Here is a 27,846-nt window from a genome sequence, read left to right on the forward strand (position 1 = left end):
AATATCCAAAACTACATTGCCTATTGGCAGTTTCTTAGTGGAAACAGCTGATAGACGCAGCAACACCGGCCACTCTGGGATTGGGAGAGATGGAATGTACTGAAATAACAGGGCACTTTTATGTAACTTGAATGTGGCCCCCATAGACCACTCTGTCAAGGGTGAAAACTGCCGTACACAGAAGAGTACGTCTCCAGAAAGTGCCCAGCAAAGGTTCACAGATGGATCACAATAAATTTAGCAGGAACCCATGATGTCCTCCTGATCCTAATTTTGGGAAATTGGGGGAGTATGTTTCCAATTCTGGGGCCAGCAAGACCCTGAGCAATCCTTACTGGGGCATTTCTGAGACTCAGAGGCACAGGAGACCCGGATCCATGTACAGCATTCTCTGGCTGGGACATTATATCAATAGCTAAGCAACACAGGGGCTATTCATGCATGTAACAGGGATTGCAGGGATGTGCAGCCGTTGGGTGCAGGAAGTGTGTCTCAACTGGGGGAGCTACTGTTGCGACCAAGGTGATACTGGGGCGATTGGTCAAGTCTGGTACCTTTCTCATTCATGCAATCTAGAAAGTATTTTCTTTCATGAGTCAAGACAAACTGTACTCAATTTCATCATTACTATTCTCACATGTTGGCCAATGAGAAGATGCAATGTGGACATTTGAGGAGGGCAGGGAAAAATTAAGCACTGCGCCATCCTCTTCGTAACATCTGGGTTCTTTCTTGTGGATCCCAGGTTTGGTTCCAGAACAGACGGTCCAAGGAGCGGCGTATGAAGCAATTGAGCGCCTTGGGAGCCCGGCGGCATGCTTTCTTCAGAAGTCCAAGGAGAATGCGCCCCCTCGGTGGCCGGCTGGATGAGTCTGAGATGCTGGGCTCCACGCCCTACAGTTACTATGGAGGTAAGCGCCATATTCGCTGCGTGACTGTGTGAGATCTCTTCTCGGGAGGGTGGGCAGTATAGCGATATTCCTAATCCTGTTTAAAGTCGACTAGAATGGTACACACGTTTTGTCGTAAATTGGCATCACAGGGGATCTTACATCCTATGCAAAACAGTAAAAAAAGTGTGGGTGTTTCCTATTTAGAGTGTAAGATTTATTGGCATTTTCTTATGGATTGTGTGGATTGAATGCTTAGAAAAGTAAAGAGTTCTCCTGCCCTTCTGCAGAAATTCAATTTTTGTTCTATATGACCACTCCCACCCTACATTCTGCTAATAAATAATAGTGGGGTGGGAATCTTCTCATCGAGCGTTAAAGTGATAGGTGGCCCTAGCTCTTTTCAACGCCCCTGAACTACATTTCATTAAACCCCAATAAATGTAATTGACCCTTACAAAAATGTATCTACATTTCCTATAAAACTCCACACATTTCGTAATATAAATTGGATAAGAACCCCACAAGTGTAAATATAAATTTGATAAGAACCCCCACAAATAAATAAATAAATACATTTTATTCGAGGAGGGCTAATACCAAGTTGAGCTATCTACCAAGATATATAGTTTGAGCTATCTTATTTGTGAACACCACATTTTAATGTCATAAGTCGGCAAGCATTGGTCAGCAGGATAATGCGACCATAGCCCAGGATCACAGGACAGTAAGTAAATTCAACAGTGTGGCCATGTGCGCCACATCTCACCAAAACTCAATAAATAGTGATTCAAGTCCCATTAACATAATATATGCGCCAACATTTCAAAAGTGTAATAACTTTAATGGGCAGCCAACACATGTTTGGACCCTTACAAAGGTCTTCCTCCGCGCACTTCCTCTATTTGATTTGGTGTCAGTGCCAATAACACCACATTTCAGTGGTTAATGTCCTGGTCTAAAAGATCTCTCAAAGGAACTGTACTTAAATTCTGCCTGTCCTCCACTTGCAAGGCTTTTGGAAATGCAAGTGGTAGATACCGTCGTATGGTTCAATTGCAGGGATGGATCCAATAATCCAGTCTGAGTAGGTCGGCACCCCGTTGGGTCTGATCCGATGTGTTTCATTTATTTAAAATGGATCCGAAGCCTGTTCTGATGCAAGTAGTGGGGCCCAAACCCATAGTAGTGCACAGTCCAAACCCATAGTCTGGGCACAGTGCAGCTTCCTTGCAGGAATACCCATCCAGGAACTTAAATGGATGCTATATATTCGGATTGTAGATAGAAAACGCATGCAATGATGCACATAGGGCAGGCTCATGGCTACAAATGTGTACTTTTATTAACTTTGGCGTCCCACCTGAAACTGGTGGCGGACACTTGGTCAGATTTATTTTAGCCCGGGGTTCAGAAGCGTACCTAGGAATTTGGTAGCACGTATGCCCTGCTTCCACCTTTCCTGCGGGGGAGGGGCGAGGGGCAGGAAAGTGCAGATTCTGTGAACGCTCCCTCTATGCTTGCTTAGTTACCTACTTGCCCTTCTCTCCGCCTTCCACCTCCCGCTCGCAGCGCTCTTTCTTGTCTCTTGGAAGCAACTCTGTTTCTCATGAGGCACCTTCCAAAATTCCATTGGCGTCACTGTGCTGGCCCCCTCCTTATTTGCGAAGGCGTGGTCAGTGGTACCACCAACCCTATCACCTCCTCTTAATATAATGTCCAGGCAGGTCAACGGGGCCCAGGAAGGAAGTCCATGCACAGCGCCAGAAGCCAGGATGTTCTGCTGCCGGTTGCGAGCATCTTTATCTGCTTGTTTCTACTCCCTTCCTTAACCTTGAAAATGCTTTTTAAATTACACCATATGTGAAAAGGTTATCAGCCATGGATTTAAACGTAGATATTAGAGTAGTGGTTAGAAGTGTGGAATTCGAGTGGTGTTTTGTGGAGTGTAGCAAGGTGGAGTATTCTTAGGCTATTGTTTAGCGGTGTGGATTTAGGGTGGTGTTTTGTGGAGTGCAGCAAGTTGCAGTGCTCTAAGGGTAGTGGTTAGTTGTGCGGATGTTGTGTGGTGTTTTGTGGAGTGTGGCAAGGTACAATGCTGTTAGGGTAGTGGTTTGGATCTAGGGTGGTGTTTTGTGGAGTGCTGTATGGTTCGGTGCTCTTAGGGTAGTGGTTTGTGTTGGGGATAGTGGGTGGTGTTTTCTGTAGAGTGGCAAGTTGCAGTTCTCTAAGGGTAGTTGTGGTGTGGATTTTGGGTGGGTTTTGTCGAGTGAGGCATGGTGCAGTGCTCTTTGGGTAGTGGTTAGTGTTATTGATTTTGGGAAGTGTTTTGTGGAGTGGGGCATGATGCATTACTTTTACAGTAGTGGTTTTGGTTGTGGATTTTGGGTTGTGTTTTGTGGAGTGCGGAAAGTTGCAGTGCTCTAAGGGTAGTGGTGAGTGGTGTGGATTTTGGGTGGTGTTTTGTGCAGCGAGGCGAGGTGCAGTGCTCTTAGTATAGTGGTTAGTGGAGTGGATTTTTGGTGAGCTTTTATGGAGTGAGGCATGGTGCAGTGCTCTTTGAGTAATGGTTGGTGTTGTTGATTTTGAATGGTGTTTTGTGTAGTGCAGAAAGTTGCAGTGCTCTAAGGGAAGTAGTTAGTGGTGTGGATTGTGGGTGATGTTTTATGCAGTGATGCATGATGCAGTACTCTTAGGATAGTGGTTGGTAGTGTGGATTATTTTGGGTGGGGTTTTTTGGAGTGAGGCATGAAGTACTTATCACTAAGTTGTTTTCTTTATGAATATTATGTGCAGTCTTCACCTAACTCATTGGGCAGGAAAGGACTATAGGGGGCAAAGAGAAAGGGTGGCAGTAGAGGTGGAGTACAGCTGGAACAATCAAGTCACCCTTCTTTTATGACATGACTTTGTTAGTACAGCATGTGTGATGGCATCTGCATTGTATAAATGCACTTGTTCTCTAAAGTCACAGGCGAGGTGATATCGAGAGCCTGTAACAGGTTACTGCATAGTCAAGAGGATTTGAGCCCTAAAGGGGGGTTTGTTTTGTCCGCTGCGCTGTATGCCGCCCCTGCATCTGATAGTTAGATTTCTGTCTGAGGGAGCACGGAGCATGCTAGTCTGGTCCATATTTTTTCTCCTGCACCTGCCCAGGGGTCTTTCTCGAGGGCAGATCATCTTGCATTTCACTGTGACCAGCTTCTAACCCAACAATGATGACAGCGTTCCTTTTGGGTTGTACTTTTTAATGCATGGAGATTTTTAGCTAGGTAGCCAGGCCCCCCATTTCCTAAACTGTGTTGAATTCTCCATGGGGTCTTAAAAATATTCTTTACTTCACTGGCAGCCAGTTTAGCACTACAAGTCTTGGGTTGGTGAAATCACGTGGAGGATAGTCTTGGGAGGATAGCCCAGGGGCAACATGCTCGCCTTGGAAGCAAAACGACACTGAGCACCAAAGGTTCGATCCCCGGGTCCGCGCTTAGAAACCTCTGGGTTTGATCAATAATGACTCACAGGGCGTTTGCTTTTTTGCTGGGAAAGGGGCTGTGCCCATACTGAGGGTTGGGGCTGCTTTAAAAACAGGGGCTCGGAGAGGGTACATCTGCAATGCTCTAGGGAAAGGTCTCATTAAAGAAATTAGGATTCTGACCTGGGAGTCCGTTCAAAGGGTCGATCCAGCAAATACCGTCTTCACGTGGTTTACTTGAAATCTCTGTTGTTTTACATGTGTTGAGCGGTCAGTAAAGTTGTCAGTTAGCCATGTATGTGTGTTACCTTCTATAGCCAGTTGATGGTAAAGCCTGTGTCTCAGGCATTGGTGGTCTACTGCATTGTACCTGGCTGCTGCTAAATCAAGCAGGGTTATCACGACTGGACAACTACTGTCCAAGTATTTCATTATTTTCTATTTCATAAATAGGAGAAGACTTGTTTCTGTGCTTTCCTTCTTAGCATGGATGTCTAACTTAAAACGTAGGAATAGGTTATGGTCTTCTATATAGTTTATTAGTTGGAAAGTTGTCTATTTTCTATGTTTTTGGCTCTGAAAGGCATGTTGGACATGGGTCAGTGGTGGTCAAGGTTACGATTCAGTAATAATTTTTTGGAAGAGGTATACAATATATTATTGTTATTTTATAACACGCTTAATACCGGAGATCAGTTGCTATGCTCGAGACTGGGATTCAAACCTGTGTTGCTATGTGATGTCTTGCTTCCAAGACAAACGTGTTGCTCCTGGGCTATCATCTCAGCCCCAATCCACGTGATGCTAGCCGGCTTCAAGACAGCTGGTATTTGCCCTGCTCCAAGGTGGAATAGCAGAAGTCCATGAAAGGTCTTTCCATGGTGACTACGGAGTCTTATTTTGGTTTCTGAGCAAGGGTAAGCTAGTGCAGATCTTTTTTTTTTACCATTGTAACAGTAGCGCATTTTGTGTGAACATTCTTTTCATTGGGGAGTTGTTTGATCTTGATCCTGTAATGTTGACTAAGAATCTTTTTCATTTTTTCTTGGAAGGCCGGAGCTATTTTCTTGGCCAATCGTGTAGGGTTAGATTGTATTTTAGGGAGTTGGACATTTCACTGTGAATTTTGATCACCTGAGCCAATTTGCATTATGCAGAAGTGGTGTGCTTTTCAGAAAAGGATTTTTTTCTTTTCGTTATTATCTAGTCAATAGCCTCTATTCCGTATAAAAGAAGTTATTTTGCCATCTGAAGTTGGTAATTTGCACCATTTCTGTTCTAGGTTTCTACATTGTCTTGTTTATTTCTGCTATTTCATAACAAAGCCATTTGTTGGCCTTTTGTATCTTATGTTACTGGGCTTTTACTACGCACTCCTGCCACTTACCTGGTTTCCAGGCACCACAAGGGTGTGGTTTAGGTGAGTGGGAAGAGAGGATACATGCAAGATAGCTCTGCTGTTCCATGAATGCATGCGTGTAGCCTGTTCTCTGGGTGCCGCTCTGTTTCTGGGTGTCCTGTGTCGAGTGCATAACATAGAGGTATTCATGTCTGGAGGGGAGTCTTGTGTGCCTTTTTTTTCTAGGACTCATTGGTCTGGGCTGTGGTATATTAAGTTGGTTGTGAAGATGTACTCTTAAGATGTTTGTAGTTTGGAAGGGTGTTCAATTTCCATGTGTGATTGCTTTGTTGGTCTGCATACTATGTTTTGGAACATGGAATTTGAGCATGTTACTGAAGCAAGGGTCCGTGCTGACATCGATGGGCAGGTTGGTGAGGAGCACACACAACCTTGAATCCACATGTAGCAAATCATAACATGGCATAGCAAGCATGAAAAGGGAACGACAAGGCATTAAAGGTATAACAAAGCATTAACAGTCATAGCAAGGCATGGGCAATTTGATACATGTTTGGCTTTGCATCTGCCAAGACAGCCAAAGTTCCCTTTATCTCTATTGCTAGTTAGCAAAAGAGTGTCAGGGAATTTATTGCCAATGAACTTTATTTCAAGGTGCTTTAAAGATTCTTTAAGTTTATCTTTCATCACTCTTTCATGGGTCTAACATTGATCCAAGAGCACATTTTTGTTGTTTTTCTTGGTACTAGTGGAGTTATCCCTTTCGATCTGTATTATTTGGGGGTCTGTCCAAGGAAGGGGTGTGTGCCATGAAGCTTTGAGGAAGTTATTAATTGAGCAGATCATAGACAGTGCATGCCCATCTCTGTGGGTGGGTTCCCTGAGCCAGGATATAAAATCCAAAACAGACATCCTTTGTCAAATCTCAGCAATTCAAACAGAGAATAATGTCAAGAAAACCATTATATTACTGGAATGTGTGGCTACTTGCTTGAAGTTCCAAACATCTGGACTGGAACCCTATGGTTGCTTCCAGGAGGCAGTTGCCTACATCGAATATCTATGGTGGTTGCCCTTATGTTTTTGTTGACAGAGAAGAAAAGATGGGATTTAATACGTTGGGAAGATCGTCCATGGAACAAAGACACAATAACACAAAATAGACCCTAACAACAGAGCAACTTGTAGGTGGAGCTCAGAAATGAAGGTGTTAGTTCCAGATTGAGATAGACATAAGCCAACACCTCTCCATCCATGCATACCCTATAGATATTGGGTACTTTTGATACCATAGATAGAGGCAATGAACCAGAAAGATAATATATACAAAATATACTTTATTCACATAGGTAATTATGACTGCAAAAAAGTGACATGTGCTCCCCTTTTGTAGTGACTAGTGCAATAACAAACACTTGTACAGATAAGGATTAAGACTAGTAAAGAAAGAGTACTCTGGCACTTTATGCTAAACAATTACAAAAAAATTGCTCTGACGCCTTGGGTTTAAGTGTCATACTACCACAGGACGTATCTTTTTAATAACAGTGCCTCTAATCTATGGCAGACATTACCACCTAGTGGTTAAGTAGCTCAGTTGCTTGAGAATGGAACTGGTTCGTCCCACTTCACGTCATGTAACGTCTTTGGGCACTTCTACAGGGGTAGTGGCTTCAGCACATAAGTTCTGGTTTGCGAAAGATCATACTTGGCTTCGGGATTTGTTTACAGAGACAGCATTTCTTTGGTCATTCTGTGCTTTTCTTCACCTACAACGTGATGCAAGAAATTGCATTAATTAGCGTGGTTTCTACAATTAAGTTTAAGGCAATCTATAAAAGAATATATAGAAATAAGAGACTGCTTGGCACCACTTGGTATGTTTCCCTTATGTGACATTTGCATGGAAACTTTTCAAAGGAACGTGTGATGTCGACACTGATCCATAGAGGAGGGGGAGCAAGAGATTTCATGGGGAAGGAGGAGCCAGGGCCAAGCCTGGGGGTCAGGCCTGGCTCTAGGAGCCCACCACCAGCTGAGCCTAGAAAATGGCCACACAAAACGAGGGAAGGCAGGCTGTGTCGGGGTAAAAAAAGAAGGTGACAAACCATCAATAATACCACAGAGCAATGGCATGGCAAGAGACAGTTACATATGAAAAGGGTGAGCTTTAAAGTGCACATTTTCAGTGTCACTCTTGTAAATCTATTTTGCTGCAAACTCTATGTCAGGAAAAGTGTATTTAAAAAAGCACACTATGGGCTCCCTGGGATTTGTACAAACAGAAAAAAAATGCAAAGTCCTGCAACAGAGAACGATTGATGTGTTTGTAAACTGATATTCAAGAGTGGCCCATGCTCACTGTCTCCACACAACAAAAGGTATGGGAGAAGAAGTGGTCTTGAGTGTAAACATAGAGTGTAAACATAAAATACATAGAATACAGCATTTTAGCAACAGCTGGTTATTGGAGCGAGGAGGCTACGGGGAACAGGGCCAGAGACCAGTCATTCACAATAAAGCCCACCCAGGGAACAGACAGAAAACTCTAGGAGTGTAATCATACAGCTATTAAGTGAACCTAAATTATAATCCAGCAAGAAAAACAATCACGCACAGAATAACGTTTCCACACAACTCCCATTCCCAGGCTATCTACCGAAGGCCTGACAGCTTCTTTCAATCACAAAACCATTGGTGACTGGACCATTCCAAATGAAACGAATGTATTTCTATAGCACTTTCTTCAAAGCGCTGTACACACAACATATTTGCATGTTGATAAATGTGTACCGAAGGTGGTACCGATTAATCTGCCTGGAAAGGATGAAAGGCTGAGTTGGTCTGGCCAGGATGGGAACCTGCAACCTGCATATCACACACAGATTCCAGCAGTGAGTGCTCAACCTGCTGAGCTATCTTACTAGCTATGGTACAATGTAAAGTATAAGAAAGATGAAGGTCGATTTTCTGAGTGTCACTTATCAAATATTTTCAACTTCAATGTCAAATGAATGTAAGCAAGATCAGTGCCCGAAAACCGGTACCCGATTGTGATGCCCTGCTGCACTTTGCACGCCGCCTCCATGTCACAATTGAAAACAACAAGATTGCAAGGGACGGGGATGGCCATGAGATGGAATAACTTGAGTTGACGGCAACATCATACAGCGCCGGTGTGCCCGGGCCAGTGCCGTGACTGCTCTATATCGCGCCTTCAATAAACCCTCATGATGCTGGCACTCAGGCGGCGGGAATAGGGGCAGAGGCGAGCACGTATTTTTTTTTTTCATTGAAGACGTGGGCGAGCACCCGGTGGGGCTTGTGGCCGGCCCCTGCTCACCCAGCTCGGTCAACGTGGTAACTAGACAAAGAAATATACTCCTGCAGAGCACTGCCTGTCCAATGCCACAGCTTCTAAGGAGTGTGGTAATAAGTACTCTTATTGCCTAATTAAATGGTACTCAAATTTACTAACCTTGGAATGATGAAGGGCTAAGGAATTCAAGCTGTGTCCTGAAAGCTGAACACACATTATTGTAGCGTGGGAGTCTACATTTCAGGGGGGGTACCCCACCACATGTTGGGAGAGGTGCTAACTTCAGAGACGGTGGGGGAAGGGCCAATTTATTGTGTGGGGTGCATCTAACTTCTATACACATTCTATTGAGACTATTCTAGTGTAGCTACAATGTTAAACGTAGTTAACCCTATTCTTTAAGTCTGAATGCACCCACTTAAGGACTGCTGTGAGAATGAGTGGTCACCTGTCTCTTCTCTACCCTTCCAATCACTCCCCTGGCCTACAAGTATTAAACCCACATCAAGATTTCAATTGCCTTAAAAATTATGCATGTGAAAGCGGGTGCTAACAATTAAATGCCTTACGTTAGTAATTGCAGGGCCTTTGTTAACAGCGAAGCCCAAGCGCCGTTTAGCATCTGTGTCCAGTTCTGGCCGGCCACGGCTCTGTAGGTCAGCACGGTCGAGTCAACATAGCCCAAAATTTCAGGGGGTGAGTGCCGAAGCCCGGTCAGCTCAATGGTGTTGTGCCACTGCATGGACTTGATTTGTAAAAATGTCTTGCCTGAATAGGCTTGCTAAGCACATGAAGCAAAACATAAACGTGTAGGACAGCTAAAGCAAGGCAGAAAATGCAGAACAGAATATCAAGAACATGACAAGGTCAAAGATGACCTTGCTCTACAAATGCCTAACAGTGCAAGGAAGAATGCTGAGCAAAGAATGCTGAGCAGACATGTTTCAACATGAAGCATGAAGGGCCTCTTTTTCTACTGTTGTGATTCACTTGTTTCCCAGTGCCTTGACTCGGCTCTATATCGCGCCTTCACTAGACCCTCATGATGCTGGTAGTCAGGCGGCCGAAATACAGGCAAACACGAACCCTTCTTTTTCTTGTTTTTAAAATTGAAGGAGTGCTCGAGCACTCGGTGGGGCTTGCGGCCAGCCCCTGCTTTGAGCAGGCACTGGCCCACTAGGGGGGTCAGGCCAGAGCCCAGCTCTACTGATCAGTGAGTGACTTGGATCTCCTCTAGGTAGATCAGTCATACTCACCCCTATTTCATTACCTTATTATTGACACAGATTTTGAATTCTTCAGAAAGGAGTGTGGTAACTCTGATGGCCTAGTGGTCCATGACCCATGTTTCAGTGATCTCTGGAACGTTATGTTTCCTTCTTCAATGAGTTGAAAGATGCTGTGAGTGATTTAATTGGTGATATATAATTGAGAATTGCTACAATCCTTTTAGGGGCGAGGTTTTTAGTTGGTTTGTTCTTTCTGGGAGGTTTAGTTCTTTGATTGACACGTGGATATATTAAGGGTCCACATTTTCCATTGTATAAAGGAAAAATATTCTAAAGCACATGCTCCTTTGCCTGATGTGCCTTCCTCCTCCTGCACAGGCTCCCTTGCCTGCTGTGCCTTCCTCCTCCTCCTCTGCTCAGTGTCACTTGCCTGGTGTGCCTTCCTCCTCCTCTGATCAGGCTCCCTTGCATGCTGTGCCTTCCTCATCCTCTGCTCAGACTCATTTTCCTGCTGTGCCTTCCCCCTCCTCCTCTGCTCAGGCTCCCTTGCCTGCTGTGCCTTCCTCATCCTCTGCTCAGGCTCCCTTGCCTGCTGTGTCTTCCTCATCCTCTGCTCAGGCTCCCTTGCCTGCTGTGTCTTCCTCATCCTCTGGTCAGGCTCCCTTGCCTGCTGTGCCTTCCTCCACCTCTGCACAGACTCTTTTGCCTGCTATGCCCTCCTCCTCCTCCTCCTCTGCACAGGATCCCTCACCTTTCATCACTAGCTTGGCTCCCTTGTCAGCCATGGCTCCTCTGCCACCCTCCACTATCCTTCTGGCTCTCTTGCCACCCTCGGAGGGGGGGGGGGGTACCACTGTTCCCTCCGCCCCCCACAGAAGAACTTCCAAGATGGCAAGCTGCTCCATATTGCCACGCTTAATTCGCACTCTGCTGTCCAACACTTGTCTGACCTCTGCAATATCCTTGAACGCATGGATCTAGATGTGCTCACCATCACAGAGACATGGTTCAAGGACAGCTCTGTCACAAGCTTTGACACACTCCTCCCTTATGGATACAAGATCCTCTCTTTGCCCAGACCCAAGGGGTTAGGAGGGGGAGTGGCGTTGATCTTCCCAGAATGGATACCTGTATCCATCATCCCCACTCAGGCCTACTCCTCCTTCGAGTGCCTAGTCTGCAGGCTCTCACTCGCACCTAAATCTTCTCTCCTTATGGCCACCTTCCATCGGCCACCCGGAGTATTCTCTCTTCCTCTCAGAATGGGCTCACCTGGCCCCCTCTCTACCCTCCTCCTCCTCTCAACTCCTCCTGCTGGGTGGCCCCAACATACATCTGGACTCTCATGACTCCTCAGGACCTTTCCGCAACCTATGCAAATCTCTCTTCCTCTCTAACTTACCTTCTGGCTACACACACACACAGCGGGCCACACTTTGGGTGCTCTCATCTCTACCGACATTCCTTTCTCTATCCCTCTCACTACCTCTCTCTCTTGGATGGACCACACTCTTCTCTCTTCACACTTGAAGCTCTCCCGCCTCTTCCATTGGCACGCCCAGCGCAGCCACTCGGTTTCAAAGTCACCAGAGCCATGAAAAGAGTGAAAGCAGCTGCCTTTGCCTCCACCTACTCTCCGCCTCCTACTCCTACGGCTGACTCCAACCTTGACACAGCCCTCGCTAACTTCAATCTCTCTATCTATGACACCCTTGATACTCTTCCCGCTGTCATGATGGTCCAACTGAAGCCTTCCAAAAAGCGCAACTCTTGGTACGACTCTGATCTGGCTGCCCTTAAACGCAAGTATAGGGCAGCTGAGCAGAAATGGAATTCGTCAGGAGGACCCTCTGACAAACTGGCCTGCCGCCTCCTTCAAAGGCAATATCGACTCTGCATCCAAACCAAGAAAAGAGCCTTTATTCAAGCCTGCATCTCCGCTGCATCAAACAACATGGCTAATCTTTTCAAAGTCTGTAAGGAACTGGCCAATCCTGCAGCAGCCTCCTTTTCCGTCATACCCACCCAGGACCTTTGCTCGACCCTGGCTGTACACTTCCCCACAAAAACGCAAGACATCCTCTCCTCTCTCACTCCCACACCACATCTTATACCAACACCTATTTAGCCTCCCTTGAGTCCTCCACCACTTCTCCTCTCTTTTCTCACTCCCATCACACCTGATGAGGTCGCCAGACAAGTCCAGTCTATGAAGGCCTCATCCAAACAGGTGGACCCCTGCCCCTCCAAAACCATTAAGGACAACATTGACTCTCTTGCTCCAGCATTGGCTGATCTCTGCAATCTCTCTTTTGCCACTGGAGTTTTCCCAACTTCTATTAAGCACCTCTTTGTGCACCCTCTGCTTAAGAAACCCTCGGCCGACCCCTCCATTCTGGCAAACTACCACTCCATCTCTATCACCCCTTTCATGGGCAAACTCCTGCAGAAGCTGGCTATCTCCCAACTCACCCTCCACACTGAATCTGCTGGTTGCCTTCACGACCATCAGTCTGGTTTTAGAGCATCCAGAGGCATGGACACTGCTCTTCTGAAGACCCGTGAAGACCTGCTCTCAAATCTTGACACTAACAACCCCTCTGTCCTCATTCTTCTTGACCTCTCCTCTGCCTTTGACACAGTAAACCACAACATCCTGATCGCACGTCTCTGTGACATCCTGGGAATCACAGGTCAGGCTCTGACATGGTTAACCTCCTTCCTTTCTGACCGCCCATCCCAGGTGGAACATAGGTCCTTCCTCTCTACTATCACTCTTTCAACATGTGGCATCTCCCAGGGTTCTAACCGATCACCCTGGTTCTTTAAAATCTACATGGCTGCCCTGGCATGTGTGATTGCCACTTTCTCCTCTAACTTCCAGTGTTATACAGATGACGCACAACTCTCATTCAGGCTACCTTCAACCACCTCCTCTGCCACGCTCATATCTGTCTGTCCGCAATGCCAGTAAGACTGAGATTGTATGCATCGCAACTCCTGCTCCCACTTTCCCACTCTCAATCTGGATGGCCTCCCTTGGCCCTGCGCCTGCACCCACCTGCGAGGCAAACAACCTTAGGGTTATCTTTGACTCCCCTCTCTGCTTCTCCACTCACATTTCGGACATTTCCAAAAAGTCCAACTACCAGCTGCACCGCCTCAGGGATACTCTTCCCTTTCTCACCTTGCCGCAGCTCACTGTATCCACAGTCCTGGTTCTCTATGGGCTGGAATACTGCAACAGCCTCTTTCTCAACCTCCGTGCCTCTGCTTTGCGCCCTTTCCAAATCATCCAGAACAGAACTACGAGACTTATCCTTGGCCTCAAGCCCAGAGACTGTATCTCTGCGGCGCTGAAATCCCTCCACTGGCTCCCCGTGGCTGAAAGGATCAACTTCATGATACTCTCATTGTCCACAAGGCTTTCTGGGGCCTGGGACCTATCTATCTGCAATGATGCCTACCTAAATACTGTCCTTCCCAAACCCTCCGCTAATCTACCTCAACCTTCTGCGAGTGAGCCGGTTCTCCAAGCAGAGATCTGGAGGGAGATCTTTATCCTCAGCAGGGGCCTCCCTGCTGCCATCTGTCTTGAGGCTGATCTCCTTAAGTTCCAGAAACTCCTTAAGACATTCCTTTTCTCCTCTTCCTTCTCTCTCTCTCTCTACCCCGTTAACCTCTCTCTCTCTCTCTCTCTCTCTCTCTCTCTGCTCTATCCTTCTCCTCCCTCCTTTTCCACACAGCTTGCTAACTGGCCGCCGGGTATACCTCAGAGTCCCACAGGTCCCCACACTTGCCTCTGGGCCTGCATCTGCCTCATTACTACTGCACTTGGTCAATGACCCATGAGAGTGGCACCTCTCAGCACTTACCCCAGTTTCTCACTGACTGGCAGCACTTGGACTCCCCCCTGAACTTGTTCTCCCTTCTACCTCTCCTGTAACTTCTGTGCACTTGCATGATCTGAACGTACTGTGCCTTTGATGATCGTGTGTCTATCTTCCTTGTGTCCCCTCCTTGCATGGTGGCACCTAAATGCACTTGGAAAAACTGCAGAATCGTTGTCAGACCTAGTTGCTGTTATCTACACTGTTAACTGTACTGTATGCACTTACTCTGCCTGTGCAGACTTGTATCATTCAGAAATTGAAGAGCTCTGAATGACTGTTGTTTTTCCCCTTGTTCCCTCCCTCCTTGAGCGCTTTGAAACGCTTGTCTTGTGTATAGGTGCTTTACAAATAAACATTACCATACCATAAGAGATGACAACAGCAGAATGGAATTGTTTGGGGTATTCTGTTTACTCCCAGACTTTATTACACATTTTAAGGGATAATATGATGCCCATCCCATTTGCATTTGGCAAAAAGGGCACTAGGTGTGCCTCTGTCCTCACATTAGTTTCTTGTGGGCTCCCCACCACAGAAACCCGGATGGCTCCCCTGAACCCCTGCACACTGTCTCAACAAGAGGGAATGATCTCTCAACCTCCAAAGATTGGCAGACGGTTCCGCCTCCGTAGGTGAGTGTGTCCCTTCCAAAACATTTCAAGAGTACACCTCCATAGGGGTTGAGATGCCACACCACACTAAAGTGGGATGGCCCAGGACATTCAGACACCTACGGTAACATCTAATCAAGATGCAGCCCCACCCTAAACCCCTGGGCGCAAAGGGTTGTTTCCAGTAGACCAGAAACACTAAGCCAGTTTTCCAAAGACATCAGCGGCCATTCTAACATTCGAAAACGGGGTCGGGGGGGGGGAGAGGGGGTTGAGGAGGATTTAAAGAAATAACGGCACCTGAAATTGGTTTCTTTTGTTGAGTGCACGAGCAATATAAAAAAAATTGCACATCACACATAGGAGAACATTCATCAACAAAGCTGCAGAATAACAATGAACACAACACATTTTGCAGCAGGGTGGTGTGGTAGGAACAATTACATCTTAGTTATCAAGGTCGTCAAAAGTTCAAATAGAGGGCAGGCAGATATCATATGCACCCTTAGCACTGCCGCACTGCCCTTACCTCACAATATTGTCCCACACCAGAATCGAAGGCATGATATGGCGGCCTAAGCTGCTTCGGCAGTGGATCCGGTCACAGGTCTGGCGATGTTCTCCACCGGTACCGCGCCTGTATGGCCTAAAAGTGCTGCCTACTTGCCATGGGGCTATGACTCACTGTATTTTGTCCAGTCTCATTTTCAGATTAAGTTGGTTTAACAGATTAAGCAATCAAACTCACACGGCTGACGTTGGTGGTGGAGAGCAGGGTGTGAAGGCCTCGCTGAGGAGAGTTTGGAGGGTGTAATGTAAATATATACGACTGATCGACCGTTCGAATAGTTTCGAATTTAAAAAAAATCCTTAAAATATGTATCTGCAATGGTGGGAAAAGATACACAATGCAATGGGATTTGAAGCGTGCAAGCCAAAGATCAAATAGATAATAATGAGAGTCGCCTTGGTGCTGTTACTTACAGGGCTCTCTTGTTGTGTGGCAGGGAGTGGTTTTCCAATTCCCAGATATCAAGAGTTTCTGAAACTGAACCATTCTGTGGATAACCAAATGTTCAGGGTTCAGAGAAAAAATGTAATTCAAGGTTTCTTTTTGAAGAGTTGTAAAAAGCACAGTTGAATTTGGCGTGCCCAGTGTAGATTAGCTTGGCGACTGCATGGCCTTAAACGGACAGGCTAGATGGCAATCAAAGCCCTGGCACAATCGGAGCAAGTTATTTGAACCAAGGACTCTGTTCCCCAATTAGCAATGGGTGCTTCTTGGACCAACTTCAATTGGCCAAAGGCCAAGAAGAAAGCTTCAGGTTGTTGGAATCTGTCCATCAGCTCAAGCAAAAGCTACTGCTCCGAATCCCTGGAAAGGAACCCCAAGGATGCCTCAGTGGATACTTCCTTCTTGCTGGAGTTACCCCTGTCCAGAAGGAGTAATTTGATGATCATGGTGGCATCCCTCTGAATGCTCAACCAAGACAGGATTCCAGGACCCTGGATCTCTCCACATGCTGCAGGATGGATGCATGAGGCCTGTGCACACCTGGTCTTCCTACTACTGATGGAAAGAGGTGCAGGATCTAGAACCTCAGGTTAGACAATGATTTCTTCTTGCTGGAGTTATCTCTGTCCATGGGGAGTAATTTGATGCTGAAGGGGCTACCCTCGGGACCCTCAAGCAATAGAGGAACCCAGGGCCCTGGATCCCCAAGGACGCACACCTGGTCTTCCTACTACTGATGGGAAGAGGTGCAGGATCTAAAACCTCGGCTTAAAGGATTTGTTCTTACTGCTGGGGTTATCCCTGTCAAGGAGGAACAATGTGATGAAGAACATGGCTTCCCTAAGGATGCTCAAGCAAAAGAGGAGCCCAGAACCCTGGATTCCTCCGTACACTCAAGCAAGAGGGGAACCCAGGTCCTTGGATCTCACCACATCTTGCAGAAGTGATGCCTGTAGCCTGTATGCACCTAGTTATAATACTTCTGATGGGAAGGGAATCAGGATCTAGTACCTCAGCTTAGAGGATTCTATTTTCTTGCCGGAGTTATCTTGTCCTGGATGAGCAATGCCATGACAAAAGGTGGCTGCCTTCAGGACACTCAAGCTAGAGCGGAACGCACGACCCTGGGTCCCTCAGGATGCTCAAGCAAGAGAAGAACCAAGGACCTCACAACATGTCGCTGGAGGGATGCCTGAAGATTGTGCACACCTCTTCTTCCTACTACTGATGAGAACCTCAGTTTAGACCTAGCTAAAATCTGGAATTGACATGGTAAATCCTTCTGGGTATCCATGGTGTTCTTCTGCACACCTAATCCATGGAGTCTACTCCATGCACGTTTGCAGGCCTGCCAGCAGAGCTCCACTGGTAAAGTGCAGGCAAATGCAGCTTTGCTCTACAAAGATAAATCCCTTTTCTCTTACTGACGCCCATCCCATTCCCAGTATATGGGTTATTCAGCCTGAAAGAGCCTTACTCTGAATGGCCAGTACCAAGCCGCTGCCCTGTAAGTATGGTTATTTTGATTTATACCGCGCACCCCTACCACCCAGGGGCAGTCTCCAGGTGTTCTAAGTTCAGAAATGCATGGAGGATCACTGCCTTTTGGGTACGTTTTCAGCTCTTCAGTGTACGTCTGGAAGTGGAGAGAGAAGCCCGGGGTGTTCTGGGGCAGGTGGTCCGAGAGAGGACTTAGACAGCCCTGCTAATTGTTTGAGACAGCTCAACCACACTCTGCTTCTCACTAATGAAGGAGACATGTGCCCAGATCTCAGCAGACAGCGCGCGCTAGCTGGCGCAGGAGCCAGAGTGGCTTCAGTCAGGAGTGCAATTATAAACCTGAGAGGAACTGAGTATTGTGAGCAACTTAACACATGAAACACATCTTAATGTGCAAAACATTTTGTCCGCGTGGTTAATGAACCATAACAAATTACTTATTTCAAACAGAGATCACTGAAACCACTGCACAACTCGTAACATAAACTCGCGGTGGCACTTCGTGGTCCAGTACCCCCTCCTTAAATGGCGAAAACCACATCCAGCTAAAAAATGCAGTGGGCTCCGCCCCCCTCTCCATGGTCTGAGAGAGCCGACAGCCTGAACGGGGAGATGCGCTTGGTCTTCCCCGGGATCACCTGTTTCTGTTGTACCTGAGCATCCAGGCCCAGTGTCAGTAGCCTTTTACTGTTTCTACTGGAATCCCAGCTCCCCAGTGAGAACCATGAGACAGGCATCTACCATGTTCCTCTGCAAAATTAGAATGACACCATCAGGAATGTACACATGGACTGATATGAACCCTGACAACCACCAATAGCCTTGCTACACTTTCACTCCCTCCATTCCATTCCCCTGTTCTGGACTCTGACCATAGGGTGGGAAACTGGCAAACGCTGGAGAATAACCAGGCAAATTATGGTGCAGGGCGACAACCAGCAAATGGTTATAATTATATGTGCTCTATTATAACACGAGACCGGGATTTGAACCTGTGCTGCTATGCGTTGTCTTGCTTTCACAAGTGTGTTGCCCCTGAGCTATCCTCCAGGCCACAGATGCATGTTCAGGTTCTCTCCTCACCTATAAAGGTGCAGCTGGACTATGCTGGACTTCCCACAATGCCTAAGTGCAGATGCAGGTCCACACCGTACCTTTAAAGATGCTGCTGACCAATGCCAGCCATCCCACCGAGCGCAGAGGCAGGTCCACCGTGTAACTGTAAAGGTGCTGCTGGGAAATGCCGACCAGCCCACGGTGCGTAGCTGCAGATCCACTCCTTACCTCTTGAAGCTCAGCCCCACCAGAGGATATGTGATGTGTCCCAGCTGGCCCAGCACTCTCCCAGGTAAAGGCCCTGCGTGAAGAGGTTATAGTGTCACCATGCCTCAACACAAACTGCAAATGTTGTCTCAGTCAACGTTCTAGAACATCGCCTTGCTACCGAACGAAGGACACCAATGAGTTGCACCAGACTATGGCCAAACCAGCCATGCCATTGGCCAAGGGTGACTCTGGGTAATCTGCAACCTTAAAAGTATTGACAAGTTCAGGGCCTGTTGCTTTGTGGATGTCGGGTGGATGGATTCACGGGGCCTTTGCCGTCTACTTCTGACACTCGGTTTGTGTCCGAGTGGATCTGCCTGTGTATCTGTTTCCCTTTCACAAAAGCACTGTTTGAGTTAAGAAAATACTATAGATTTCTTTTGAGGGGTCACTCCTGTTGCTGTCGGTTTTGGAGGGATGGGGGTCTTTTCCTGACAAACTCGTCCTTAAAGTGGCACAGTGTTTAGAGTGTTGGATCGCTGGCTGGCAATCATTGAGGTTACAGTGGGGCCCCTTCCCTGGGGCCTTGATTCTTGTGTGGCAAACCTCCAGAAAAGGGATCGTGAGACTCATTTTACACGAAATAAATGGGTGTTCTGGGGGAGCGCCCCTAGCCGGGTTTTTGGAGGAGCTCCCCTAGCCGGGTGTTCTGGGGAAGCGCCCCTAGTGGGGTGTTCTGAGGGGAGAACCCCTAGCCGGGTCTGCTTTTTATTCAGTCATGTCTTGTGCACCCATACAAATGGTCTAGTTTTTCACAAAATGTGCATTTCCTGGCAAAACACTATCATATATTGTAAGTGTTCCTTACATAACATAAAAGATGAAGAGGGGTCCTGGTCTCCTGTCTGGTTGCCTTTGATCTTTCTATTTTTGCAAAGTTAGCAGGCAAGACATTTTGCAGCATTACAAAAAGCACATTTTATTGCAAGAAATTATATTTTTGTGACATTGTTGCTGCACATGTTCTTGAGTGGAGGGTGTGAGAGAGCCAGGGGAAAGAAAGTGTGTACAAGGCTGCAAGAGAGCCGGGTTGTCATTATTTGCACAATGTGTGTGTTGGCTCTGCTATTAAATTAATAGAAAGACTCCCAGGTGTGCCAGACTTGGCAGAACAGTGCTTGCTTTGCCCTACCATTTTTGTTTGAGCTGCACGTCTGCTAACTGAACCATCCATACTAGGGTTGTTTTTTTCTTGGGCGTCTGTGAGTTATATATACTTACTGACACGAGTTCCAGCAAATGTCTCGTGTTTTGATTATTCATTTTCCATTTACACATATGGTGCCATGAGTATACACTGAGATGGACTTATTCTGAGCGCTATGCATGAAAAGGCAACTGTGTCCCTCAAACCGAACATTGACGTGAGAATCGCTTGTTAAAGAGGCAGCCTTTGTGGTGTTTTGAAAGTGCAGTGACGTCACGAGGTACCATGCCCTAATCTGCTCCCTCCGTGAACTTCGGAGTTGGTCCCCAGGTCCTGTCGCGGTTCTCCGGGATACAGCTTTTCGCGGTCTTCATAGATCCGACCACCCCCCCCCTCCACCCCCTATAGGCCCAACGGGCTGCCGATAATGTATGCGTATGAAATCCCCTGTGCGGGTCGATAAGAAACGCGTCCTTTGGACCTGCCGAGCCGGGAAGGGGCAGGAATCCCACAAGGCGACACAAGGAAAGTGTGTGGGAGGGGGCGGGTGTCCTGCTATGATTTCTGGCAGCTTTTCCGGAGATCTGATTGGGGGAGGGTTGGTGGTGCCGCTCCACCGCAGCCCATTTACTCGACGCTCTTTCAAGTGTCGTAGAAGGTCTTAACCCCAGCTCACGCATGGACACAGTGACGTACAGAAAACCGCGCGTATATTCTCTGCTTCAGCACACAGGTTCACACACACCATATAACCAAACCCATGTACAGGCACCAATCGTCATCAGAGGCGCCAAATTATACGCATACATGCACGCTAATCACACTGAAGCTTACACTCCCACCGTGACACACGCTCGCCCCCCACCACCCCTCAAAAACGCATACACACGCTCTAACAAACGCAAACACCATCAAACATATTTAACTATGCATACTCAAGCCTACACACTCAGATGCAAACTAGCCTGTGCTGTCTACCACCTAAACACAAACCCACGAGTAGGCGATGCGCTCGCAGAATTCTGCATCTATTCGCGTGCACACACGTGCGCTCTTACACAGGCATACTTGCAAATTCACGCACATTTTCAGGCGCCGGCAACCAATCATGGACATGTTCGCACGCACACTCGCCCACACTCGCTCCCTCACGAATATGCTCACACACGCATCTATGTACCGTTACTCGCGCACACGTAAGTCAGATGTACACGTACATTAAATGTACACGCTTAAACACAAAGCGCACCCTCGCGTGTGCATCAGTCTCCCACACACACACACACGCGCGCACGCGCCTCTCCAAAGCCAGCCCTGCTCCCTGCAGAATTCGAGGAAAGCCTGGCATTGTGCAAGGTGCCCGGGACAAGACTCCCCTCCCCTACACCCCCCCCCCCCCCCACCTCCATCCCTCCCCAATCTGCGGAGCTGAACAAAGCTACAGCTGCCCTCTTTTGTACCTCATTCATGCGGCATTTGTTCCAATTACCGCCAAACTCCGCGAGCATACGGAAGGTCACTGTCACAGAGCGAGCGCTCCCGGCTTTCATGTGCCCCCTCCTACCCCACCATATCCCCGCCCGGCGAGATCCCTCTGTTTGTTTCTCTGTGCTTCTGTTTGTTTATTCCCCTGCCCCCAGAATGCCGACATTAAAAAACAAAACACAATGCATAGAAAATAGCAAAATTGCGCGCAGCTACTCTTTGTCGAGGATCTATTGCCCCCCGCCCCAAACACACACACAGACACGCCCCCCCACACACACATATACACGCCCCCGCCGTGTGGGGCGATGCAGGGGGCGGGGGGGGGGCAACGCGGCAAGTCGGATTTGCTTGGTTGCCCCCCACATCGAAGGCCAGCAACATTGTTTTCCGGCAGGTTATAATGGAACCAGACGTCCGGATATATCGGCGATCTGGACAGATTCGGGAAGTCTGGGGGGTGTAGGAACGCTGCGGCTCGGCCCCTGCAATGCTTTAATGCCCTTCTACTCTGCGAATGAATAAGTATTGTCAACATTAACGCTGAGTCTGCACGATACTGTTATGTCACCGTAACCTGCCCAGGTATGTTACCGGGAAATAACTGTCCACGAGAAATACTGCGTATCGACATAGCCACGGGCCGAGCCGAACTTCAGCGCTCTCGGTGAAATGGCGACGGTCCCCGTGCACAAGATGCGTACTCTGCGTGTGTGTATAGCGTCACATCTCCAAAGACATGCCTCTCTCGGTAGTCAGACAGACTCTTTTAATCGCATTCGCTTTCCTGCCTCAAAAACAGTGCAATTAATGTCTCGTCTGATTTGTTTTTATACAAACCATAAATCAACACAGCTTCCTTTTTTTCAAAGCAATAAACCACACCGGCTTTAATAGAATCCGATGCCTATCCGCGGTGGCAGCATGAATTATATAAGACGGGTGTGTATGTTGTATTTTTTTTTTAAAGTGCACGTGTTGTCACGTTAGTTAGTTTATGTAAAAAGAACAGAAGTGCGGTCAAGTTTGCGGGGTGTGTGTGAATGTGGCAGAGTGCATGCTTGAGTAGAGAATGGTGCTTGTGTGCGTGACTGTGTGTGTGTGGGGGGGGGGGGGTATTGTGTGCTTTTTCAAAGGCCCTGTGAGTGCATGTGGGTGCATTCGCAACACATGCTAAATAAATAAATAAATGGGACGCTGCGTGTCTGAGACGGCGTGCCCCGTTACTATTTTTATGACTGATAAAGCAAGCCGACCCTAGCCCCGCGTGTGAGTATTAGCCTCCTTTGAGGGTGTGTGCTTGGCAAGGTTCCATGCGCCCACAGAGTGTACGAACTAATGCTTGACTTGCACACTTGCCCCTCCGATGGATGGATAAATCGATAGATGGATACATGGACAGATAGAATATGTGTCTCTCGCCGGTGGGTCGTGGGTCTAAGCATGTAAGCAGTGAATTGATATGACATGACATGTTTTAGAAGGATGACTTATTTCGGAGCGCTATACTTTAAGGTGAGATAAAACAATTGGGTAGAACGCGTGATTCCAAACAGCACGTACACATCTGTTTGTATTTGGAGTGGGGGTGACATATGTGTGAATTGATTAACAACACTCTGAGGCTGTAGATGGTTCGTGGTATTTACAAATATCCCCGTATGCTCTTGAGGATGCATATGCACACTTATGCGTATTCTTGCAATGAGGGATGCGGGTATTTATAGGTATGTGGAGATGTATTTGCACGTGTGGCGAGTGTGATAAAAGAAATGCACAGGTCTGTGTATTCGTGGAGACGCGTGTGCGCGTTATGGGGATATTGCAACAAGATGTGCACACGTGCAAGTATGCGGAGCTATGAGGGAGATCGTGTGCCGATATGGCTTGATGCCCTTATGTTTTTGTGCATTTGTACATATTTTTATGTTTTTGTGCAGTTACAGTGAAGTGGGATATATGAGTATTTCTGCATGTGCAAATATTTGTGTAGAAATGTGCAGATATTGTATTAGTGTATATGTCAATATGCCAGTGTGCATTTTCAGATTTGTGGTCACATACAATAATATGAGATGTGCCTATGTGCACGTGTGCGGATGTTGCAACGTGGTGTGTGTGTGTGGTTGTTTATTTGTGTGCATATCTGCCCACAAATAATACATCGTATATACACTTGTATATGCGTCAGTGTGGGGATAATATGACAGGCAGGGTATATATTAAAATAACTGTGTGCATTGGAAGATATATGTGCACACTTGTATTGCTGCTATAGTAAGGCGTACGCACGTCATTCTTCTTCACTGTGCAGCAGTTAGACACAGATATGTGTCCACACCTATGCGCGTACTTATAGGTTCATATGTGCGGGTTACATGACAGGGTGTATGCAGAGGTCTCTATGCATTCGTTAATATGTGTGCACCTCTATGCAAAAACAGTATTCCTACACATTGCAGTGGCTATCTGTGTACATGGATGAGGTATATTCCAATGTACCCGCGTGCATGTGTGGTGGAGCAGCGTAAGACACGCGTCGTCGTGTGTTTGCCGATTCTGCAGTAAGGTTTTCCCGGCGATCCGGGTGCGCATTTGTGGATAGGTGCACGGATACTGTGCTGGGTACACGCAGGGGGATGTGTGCACACGCTGGGGCCCGTCCGTGTTCGCGTTCTGCCTCCAGCTCCGCCACTGAGCCGGGCTGATCTTCAGGGCGGCCCTCGGCTGATATTTGCGGCGCGCACTTCGTTAGCCGACTCTATAATTAAGCCATTGTGGAGCAATTAAGGATAATTTAAGACAAACAATGCCCTCGGATTGAGGGGAAAGGGGCGCTTTGTGGAGCCGGGGACGCCCCGGCGTTCGCAGAATGCTCTGAGGCCGGGTTGAACGCAGTGGATTTAAATGGTTTTATGCGCCAGCTACCTGGCATCTAAAATGCATTTATTTTGAAATAAATGAAGGCAGACACGAGCCCGAGGCCCTTGGCACCCCCGAGCCCTGGGAGAGCCCCCCCCCCCCACTTAGTCACGATGCAGGCCCCCTTCTGCAGGGCTCCGAGGAGAGCTGGGGAGCTGTGAGAATGAATGTGAAATGCGTTCACACTTATCCGTCTTGGAACTAATGAACACTCGATGTGTTCATGTTTCGCAGCTCATTCCTGCCTTGCGCATTAACTCTGAATTTTCTCTCATTTTTTCCTCTCCCACTTTATTTCTCTGCCCTTCGCTCCCCTTCCCTCGACTCTGTGTGCTCGCGCACTTGTCCCTCGTTGTCTTTTCCTCCATTTTCCTCCATTCCCTCGCTTTCAACCGTTAACCCCCCTCTCCACCCCTCTGCCACCCCCTCGTTTCCCATCTTCGTCCCTCCCCTCGCTGCTTTTCTTATTCCCTCATCTCATCCCTTCCCGTCCTCACCTCTGGCATCTTCTTCTTCTTCATGCCTTCTGTTTTCCTCGCGTGGGTCTCCCTTCCCCCTCTTCACGCACCCTTTACCCTCCTTTCTCTTGTATTATTTATATTCTTTGTCCATCTCCCCCCTTTCTCCGACCTGTTCCCTATTTTCTCTGTCTCCTCTCGTTCCTCTTTGACTCCCTAATCTCCATTACAACCACTTTCCTCTCGACCTTTAACTTCCTGTCTCTTTTCACCCCCTCTTTTTTCTCGGAATCCCCTCCCACCCTTCTCCCCACTCTCCCCATTTGCTCTCTTGCAATTCTTTTCTTTTCACATCCCTTTCTCCGTCCTTCTCCTCGTTTTCTCTGTATCCTACCCTTGCCTCACGCTCCCCATTTGCTCTCTTGCAATTATTTTCCTCTCCCCTTTCCCTTTCTGTCTCTCTTCTTGTTTTCTCTTCACCCCCTCCCCTTGTCCTCACTCTCCCCATTCTTTCCTGTCACCTCCAACCCCCACTTCGTTTCCTCTTCCCACCCGCCGCCACCCCTCTGTCTTCACCCTGCCTCTCCTCACAGATTACCAAGGCGATTACTACGGCCCTCCCGGCAGCTACGACTTCTTCCCGCACGGCCCACCCTCCTCTCAGGCCCAGTCTCCGGCAGACTCCAGCTACCTTCAGAACTCAGGACCCGGCTCCACGCCTCTGGGCCCCCTCGAGCCTCCGCACTCCGGACACCATCCTTCGGAAAACCAAAGGTACACGGACATGATCTCCCACCCGGACACGCCCAGCCCAGAGCCAGGTATGACCAGCTCCCTGCACCCCATTCCGGGGGAGGTCTTTGGTGGGGGCCCCAGCCCTCCGTTCTCCATGTCCAGCAACAGTGGCTACAGTGGACCCCTCTCACACCCTAACCAGGAGATGAATGAGGCAGCGGTCTGGTAAACCGCGGAGCTGGGGGATGGCATATGGACCGGGCCATTATGGACCACAGCAGCCTACCTTCATCTCCGCCTACCTTCGTACCAGGAACTGGCACCCAAAGCATCTTACAGCCACCGAGAGGGGGCGCAAGCTCACCTTTCAGGCTCTCTAGATTTGTCGGGCGAGACAGGCTTCTCAGAAAAGTGTGTGTGTGTGTGCACAGAATCAGCATCAGAAGCACACAGGGATGGACACCGCCTGCTGCATCGCCGCCTTTCTACACACAGCATCCAGTGTTCACTCTGCACACAGCATCCCCGGGGAATTCTGCACACGCTCACTCCACGAGTCACTCTGCCCGCAACATCCACGAGGCATTCTGCAGACAGCACCCACCCACCCGTCACTGCATCTAATATTTACAGGCTATTTCGCACAGAGCATCTTTGGGCCACTCTGCACGCAGTATCCCTGGGAAATTCTACACACAGCTTCCCCGAGACATTCTGTGTAGAGTATCCACAGGATATGCTTCACACAGAACCCAAGAGCCACCCTGTACACATTATCCCCAGAAAATGCCGCACACACAATTCACCAACCACTCTGCACCAAGGGCATTCTGAACAGGGCAACCGTGGGTCACTTTGCACAGTTTCCCCAGGGAATTCTGCACACTGTACCCACAAGTCACTCCGTACACAATATGCCCGGGGCGTTCTACTCCACATCATCCACGAGTCACTCTGCACAGTTTCCCCAGGGGATTCTGTACACAGTACCCACAAGTGACTCTGCACACAACACGCCCAGGGCATTCTACTCTACATCATCCAGGAGTCACTCTACACACAATTTCCCCGGGGAATTCGGCACACAGCACCCACGAGTCACTGCAAACAAAATGCCTGGGGTATTCTACTCTACATCATTCAGGAGCCACTCTGCACACCGTTTCCCCAGGGAATTCTGCACAAAGCACCCACAAGTCACTCTGCACACGACATGCCCAGGGCATTCTACTCTACATCACCCGTGAGTCCCTCTGCACACAGTTTCCCCAGGGAATTCTGCACACAGCACCCACGAGTCACTGTGCACACAATATGCGAGTCACTCTGCACACAATATGCCCAGAATATTCTGCACACTGCAGCCACGAGCCACACTGCACTCAGGGCATCCCGCACGCACCACCCATGACTCACAGCTCACAATATCTCCGAGGCAAACGGCACACAGCATCCACGAGCTACGCAGTGTCTGTCCCCGGGGCCTGCTGCACAAGGCACCAACAAGTCATGCTACATGCATTGTCCACGTATCCATCTGCACACAGCACCCATCGCTGCGTGGGCCTACAGCAGCCACGTGGCCCTTCGCACGGTCATTCTGCACACAGCAACCCTGAGTGGGTGTACGACTTCTCTTTGGACCAACGCAGAACCTGTCTCACAGACCGCCCTCCTCAAGACTAGAGCAACGTCAAAAGTAATTTTTCTTTTTGGAAATAAGTTGCTTGTTACACATTCAAATTTGCACAATTATCTCGACCTTGTCTTTTTTTTTCCTTCTAATTTATTTTCGTTTTCTTCTGGTTTCTGAATGAAGATGCTATCTCCGTTATTTAAAGAAGCAGCGCAAATACTGTCCACTGGAATTAGCGCGCCCTCTAGTGGTACGTTCCCGAAAGGCCTACCTCTCCCTAACCACGACTGCAGGGCTTGGAACAACAGACTTGGTGAAAATAACTCAACACCTCATTTTGCAGACACTGAATTGAGATAACCGGTAAATAGGGAAACAATATGACTTTGCAAAGCAAACGTGGTGAATTCCACTCTCTTCTGCGGCTGGTGGAAAATAACCGCAACACTTATGTATCATATTTTTTGGAAGTTGATGGCTTCAAGTCTACTATTTTGTACAAAGAAGAAACAAATAAAGTATGTTTTTGTGTTTACCGATTTATTAATTCATTTGTATTTTATGAAGCACTCGGTGAGTGGTGCAACTCTGGCAATTTTATTTTAAGATCCGTCTCTATTTCTATCGATCTAGACTGCTGGCATCTCAATGTTATTGTTGTTGCGACATTTTAGGCTTTTATAGGAAATGGGCTAATTTGAAGTAGCGCACTTCCCAGTGTTGGCACCATCATGTAAACATCAACTGTTTAGAAGTGTGTGGCTGTGTGAGAGAGACCATCCATTATTACAAAATGTTAAATACTGTCTAAAGAGCTAAAAACAAATAGGTTAGGTGAAGTAAACTCC

The 27,846-nt window shown here is 47.8% G+C and overlaps 1 protein-coding gene across 1 annotated transcript in view; it reads left to right on the top strand.

The window, feature by feature from the left end:
• The window catches only part of LHX5 (LIM homeobox 5), a 60,125-nt gene extending 32,592 nt beyond the window's left edge, over positions 1-27,533 (top strand). The window contains exons 4-5 of the mRNA XM_069619228.1: positions 746-911; positions 25,221-27,533. Coding sequence (XP_069475329.1) covers positions 746-911; positions 25,221-25,591 — 537 coding nt within the window. The 3' untranslated portion in view covers positions 25,592-27,533. The remainder of the gene's footprint in view (positions 1-745; positions 912-25,220) is intronic.
• Positions 27,534-27,846: the final 313 nt, after the last annotated feature.

This window comes from Ambystoma mexicanum, chromosome 10 (genome assembly GCF_040938575.1).
Source record: "Ambystoma mexicanum isolate Mex_15411 chromosome 10, UKY_AmexF1_1, whole genome shotgun sequence".
NCBI lineage: Eukaryota > Metazoa > Chordata > Amphibia > Caudata > Ambystomatidae > Ambystoma > Ambystoma mexicanum.